The sequence below is a fragment of the Cavia porcellus genome, unplaced genomic scaffold (genome assembly GCF_034190915.1).
Source record: "Cavia porcellus strain 051 isolate PalLab524CR breed Dunkin Hartley unplaced genomic scaffold, mCavPor4.1 scaffold_7, whole genome shotgun sequence".
Classification (NCBI taxonomy): Eukaryota; Metazoa; Chordata; class Mammalia; order Rodentia; family Caviidae; genus Cavia; species Cavia porcellus.
The window spans coordinates 28,516,284-28,521,234 of record NW_026947490.1 but is presented as its reverse complement, the minus strand read 5'-3'; the positions used below and the strand labels follow the sequence as shown (position 1 = coordinate 28,521,234).

Below are 4,951 nucleotides of genomic sequence, written 5' to 3'. Positions count from 1 at the left end.
GTTGCCTTCTGTTTGTGAGCTGAAAATAGGGCTCACACAGAGGGAGGAGCTGGGACCTCAGAGAAAGGGGAGGTATTAAAACGGTGAGGATCCTGGTGCCCCGGCACAAACCCTCTGGGAGACTGAGGCAGGAGGATCGCTAGTTCACTCCTAGCCTGGGCAGTTTAGTGACTTAGCAAGATCCTGACTCAAAGCAGAAAAGGACTGGGGAATGTAGTCAATGCGAAGGCCCTGGCTTCAATCTCCAGTACCAGAACAGGGCACGGGGAGTGGCAAGGCGTGGGTTTTGAGTCTGTGACTCTTCCGCTGGGGTGAGGGCCTCTCTCGGTTCTCTCCACGACAAAAGCCAGGCCCATCAGCGCTCAATGAGACATCTAGGAAGGAAGGGTCTGGGGAATTCGGGCCTCCACTGGCCGAGGACTGGTCCTGCCCTGGCTGGGGTGTGTGTGTGTATGCGTGCACGCGCGGCGCGGCTCTGAGTCCCCGGAACCACTCACCCTGAGGCATCCCTCTCTGGGTTCGAATCCGCCCTCAAGCCCGCCCCATCCATCAGGCCCCCCCCCCCAACACACGCAGCCGCAGCCAGGGTCCACTCGGATTGCAGTTTATTTCATTTCGCCGCCCCTGGCGCCCTCTGGGTCACCCTGCCTTCAAGCGACAGGAGCCCCATCTTCGCCTCCCTGTGCTGGGGCCCGCAGAGGCCAGGAGGTCTCAGGGGGCTGCGGGTGGGGTCTCTGCAGGCAGCGTCCTTTCCAAAGTGCAACAGCCGGAGGCGAGTGCGCGGGGCAGGGCCAGCGAGTCACTGGGGCTGGGGAGCAGGCGGGGGGCCCTCGGGCTCGGGGCCGGGCTCCGCCTCCTCCGCGCCCTCCTCGTCGGAAACCACGCCCTCCTCCAGGCGGAACACCTGGCGCACCGTGCGCGTGGTGAAAGTCAGCGGGCCGCGCCTGCGGGGGGCGACAAGGACCGAGGCTGTGTCCCGTCCTCCTCCACCACAGCCCTGGGCCCACGCCTCGCACTCCTAGGGACCCCAGTGGCCACCGTACCGGAGCCGGTTCCTCAGCGTGGTCACCTCGCGGTTCATGGACTCGGCCGACTCGGTGACGTCCTCCAGCTCCCGCTGCAGCCGGCGGCGGCCGGCCTGGGCCCGGGACGCCTCCTCCTCCGCCTCCTCCAGCTGCCGCTTTAGCTGCTTCACTCGGAGGTTCGCTTTCTCCAGCTGGGCAGAGTGGCGGGGTACCGTGGGGAGCTGCCCTCCCCTCTGCCACAGCTACCCGACCTGGCCCCTCTCTGCAGGCCCCTGCGTTCTGACCAGAGGCTCAGAGGAGCGCTGCCTACACACTCAGCCCACCTGAACCCTGGACGCTGGGGAAAGATCTGATCCCTCATCCTGGCCCTCAGGCCCGGGTTTCTTGCGCTCTGCAACCCAGTGGAGTAGACCGACCTCTCGGATACCGCTCTGGCCTCCGCCCTCCCCTCACCAGGGAGGAGACACTGGACCTCAAGTCCCTTTCTTTCTGCTCCGAAGTCACCAGACTTATTGCACCTGTTGCTCCTGCCTCCTCTCTCATCCTTCGGGTGTCAACGCAAATGTCACCTCCACAGAGGTCTCTCTGGGGCTCCCCATTTCTGTCTTCCTCTCTGTTTCCCTCCTAGCCCTTGCCGCCAACTGTTGTCACCTCTGCTTGTGTACAGGCTTAGTGCTTCTTTCCATGGGCTGCAGCGAGCTCCGCAAAGCCCAGGAGCTCCCATTCATTCTCCAAGCGCTAAGGCCCGGCCTGGGCCCTGTGCACAGTCTGCAGACTGAATGGCCACTAAAGCTCACCTGAGCTTTTAAGGCCACAGAGCCTTGGTCCGGCCCTGTGGACCTGGGAGTTGATCCAGTCTATCACTCACAAGCCTCTGTGACTCTGGTGAAAATTAAATCTCCTCCTAAAATTTCAGGGTTTTTTTTTTTCTTTTTGTACCAAGGATCTAACTTGCGACTCCACGCTTGCCAAGCAGGCGCTTATGCTGCTGAGCTAAATCTCTGGCCCAGGTTTTGTTTTTTTTTAACCTATGAAGTGGGATTAGTGATACCCCAATGTTCATTAGAAAAAGCCCTTGTGACACAGTAACTGCTCAATAGCTAAAGTATAACAGGGCATAGTGGTACCCAGCTGTAATCCCAGCACTCTGAGAGGCTGAGGCAGGAGGACTGCAAATTTTAATCCAGCCTGGGCAACTCAGTAATTTACCAAGAACTCTCACAATAAAAACTAAAAAGTGGGCCAGGGATTTAGCTCCGTGGCACAAGCGACTCCCTAGCAAGTATGATGTCATGAGTTCAATCTCTGGTACAAAAAACAAACAAAACAAAACAAGCCACTACAAACTAATAAGGTCTGGGAATGTAGTTCAGTGTGAAGACCTGGGTTCCACCTCTAGTACTTACTTAAATAATTACAGACTCTGGGGTCAAAGTCTGAATCCTGGGCCCACCTCCTATGAGCTCAATAATTTTGAAAAAGTCACTTTACATTTCCAGGCCTCAGTTTCTTCATCTAAATAAGAGGGGGAAATAACAGTACCGACCTCCAGTGGCTCTGCTAAGATTTAACTGTGCTGTGGCTCAGGTCTGCACATACAAAGCATTCTTGGTTTCCACCCTGGGCTTGCTTCTGAGGAAGTCCACCCTCACCCCCACCCAGCTGCCTCCCTCCCTGCCAGGGCATCTCCCGGCTGCCAGCTAGTATGAATGGCAGTGCCACTGCCTCTGCCCCTCTGCCAATGTCCCGGCCCCAGGCGGGGGCCGAGTCTGGTTCCAGCCCCGCACTGGCCCACTGTCCTTGTGCTGGCAGGCTCCTGTCACCAGAGACACTGAAAGCTGCCCATGCCTCACCTGGTCCCGGAGCTGGTCGGCCACTCTCCGCTCCTCCTCCACCTGCAGGACCACCTCTTTCAGCCGCTTCTCCGCCCTGCGCAGCAGCTTGCCAGAGAGGATGCGCTCCCTGGGTGAGAGGTGGGAGTCATCAGGCTAGCCTGGGCTGCTGTCCATTCTTGGACAGCCCCTTCTTCTTTCCCACCCCCGACTGGCTCCCGCAGTCTGCTCTGTGCCAGTGGAGAAATCAGTGTCCTTGGTTCCTCCTGTGATGCTGGCATCCTAAAACCATCTGCGGTGATCCTGGGATCATCACCAAGTACAGAGCCAGTCTTCACGCTGCTCTCCTGGCATGCAGCTCCCAAAGCCCTGCAAATCTTGGAAGCCATGGTCTTTTGCACCAAGGCCCCGCTGGCTTCAGGATGGGGGCCAGGTGCCAGGGGAGCCCACCATGTGATCAGAGGGTGGAGACTGTCAGCATCCCCCTCCCACGGAGGGAGAGGAACTACAAGTGAAGCTGCCCACCAGTGACGACGACCATCAATCATGCCTAGTAATAAAGCTTAGTAGGAGCACTTTTGCTTTGTTTTTTGGGATGGAGTCTGGTTATGTAGTTTGGGTTGGCCTTGAACTATGTAGCCCAGGCAGGCCTTGAATTTATGGAGATGCTCCTGCCTTAGCCTTCTGAACGTTGGGATTACAGGCGTGCACCACCACACCTGGCTATAGGCGCCTTAAGGATGAGGTTGGGGGAGCCTGTGAGGTGCTGCTTATGTGGAGGGTAGAAGCGGCGCCCCTTCCTGCACATCTCGCCCAGTGCATCTCTCCTGTGTGGCTGTCCAGGGCTGTTATTTTATAATAAATGATCATTAAGTAACCTATTTCCCTGAGTTCTAGAAGCCACTGCTGAACTGGCTGAGCCCGAGACTCAGGTTGTAAGTCATAGGTGGGAGTGAGCTGGGGACCTCTTAGCATCTGAAGTGGGAGGTGGTCAGCAGGACTGAGCCCTCAAGCCATGAGCCCTCAAATTAGAGTCAGACTTGAATTTCAGGACATGGGCTTGGTGTCATGGGAGAACCTGGAAACTAGATCTGGGCACAGGGGTGCACTCCTATAATCCCGGCTACTCAGGAGACTGAGGCAAGAGGGTAACAAGTTGAAAGCCAGCCTGGGCAATGTAGGCAGATCCTCTCTGAAAGCCAGAGGACTAAACCAGGCATGGTAGTGCACACCTGTAATCCCGCCACACTTGGCTCTTCCTGGGGTTCGCTGTTATTCCCAGGTCTCTCCCTTGGGTTGGGAGAGCTGTCTCGCTGAGTCTCCCTGGGGGTGGCACCTGTTTCCGGACCACACCACCGGGCACCATCTTGCCCCCCCACCTCAGTCCCTCAGTGTCTGGCCCTTCTGTGCCCCCAGCTCCGGCCTCAACCTCTCCGATCTCCCCAGACACCTGTTCCGAGTCTGCAGTATCTGTGCCCACTCCAGACTCTCAGCATCTCCCAGTGTCTCCTCCCCCGGTCCTCACGCACACCCCTGCCCCAAGCTCATCCACTCCTAGATTTCCCAGCTAGCAATGCCTCTAGCCCCGGCCTGGCCTCCTCCCTGTGAGAGCAGCGCCTTCTCCTAAACCCACACCTCCTCTGGATTCCCCACGATTCACCACTGTGCAGGTCACCAGCCCAAGTCACCCCCACTTCAGGTCTCCCCTCAAATCCTCTCCCCTTCTCCTGTGTTTCCCACCCCATGGCCCCTGCTTGCCTGTCCTCTCCTGAAGGCACCATCACACCCCAGTGCAGTACCCTATTGACAGGCAGTGCTCAACAGCTACAACAGGACATGGCGGACCTAGATGAGCCCAGTCAGGCTCAGAGCCCAGCACAGGGCTGGGGAGAGTGAGAGGCACCAAACAGTGGGAAGGGACACAGGAGAGGGGCTCCCTCAGTTCAGGCTCCTCCTCCAACTTCTCTTTGCTCCTGGATACAAAGCGGGTGGCTCACTTCCTGTTGTCTATCACAGAGCAGCAGCTGAAGGGACTTAGATCTGTGTACCCAGCAGGCTCTGGGTGGCCTCACCTCAGCACATTTCCAAGGAGGC

At 57.9% G+C, this 4,951-nt stretch overlaps 1 protein-coding gene across 5 annotated transcripts in view; it reads right to left on the bottom strand.

Annotated features, from left to right (window-relative positions):
- Nucleotides 1-588: 588 nt before the first annotated feature.
- Myh14 (myosin heavy chain 14) overlaps nucleotides 589-4,951 on the bottom strand; it is a 58,673-nt gene continuing 54,310 nt past the window's right edge. For all 5 annotated transcript variants that reach the window (XM_063253173.1, XM_063253172.1, XM_063253174.1 and 2 more), the window contains 3 exons: nucleotides 2,879-2,987; nucleotides 1,044-1,216; nucleotides 589-944 (listed from right to left, as the gene is read on the bottom strand). In XM_063253173.1, the coding sequence (XP_063109243.1) occupies nucleotides 800-944; nucleotides 1,044-1,216; nucleotides 2,879-2,987 (427 nt within the window). In that variant the 3' untranslated portion in view covers nucleotides 589-799. The remainder of the gene's footprint in view (nucleotides 945-1,043; nucleotides 1,217-2,878; nucleotides 2,988-4,951) is intronic.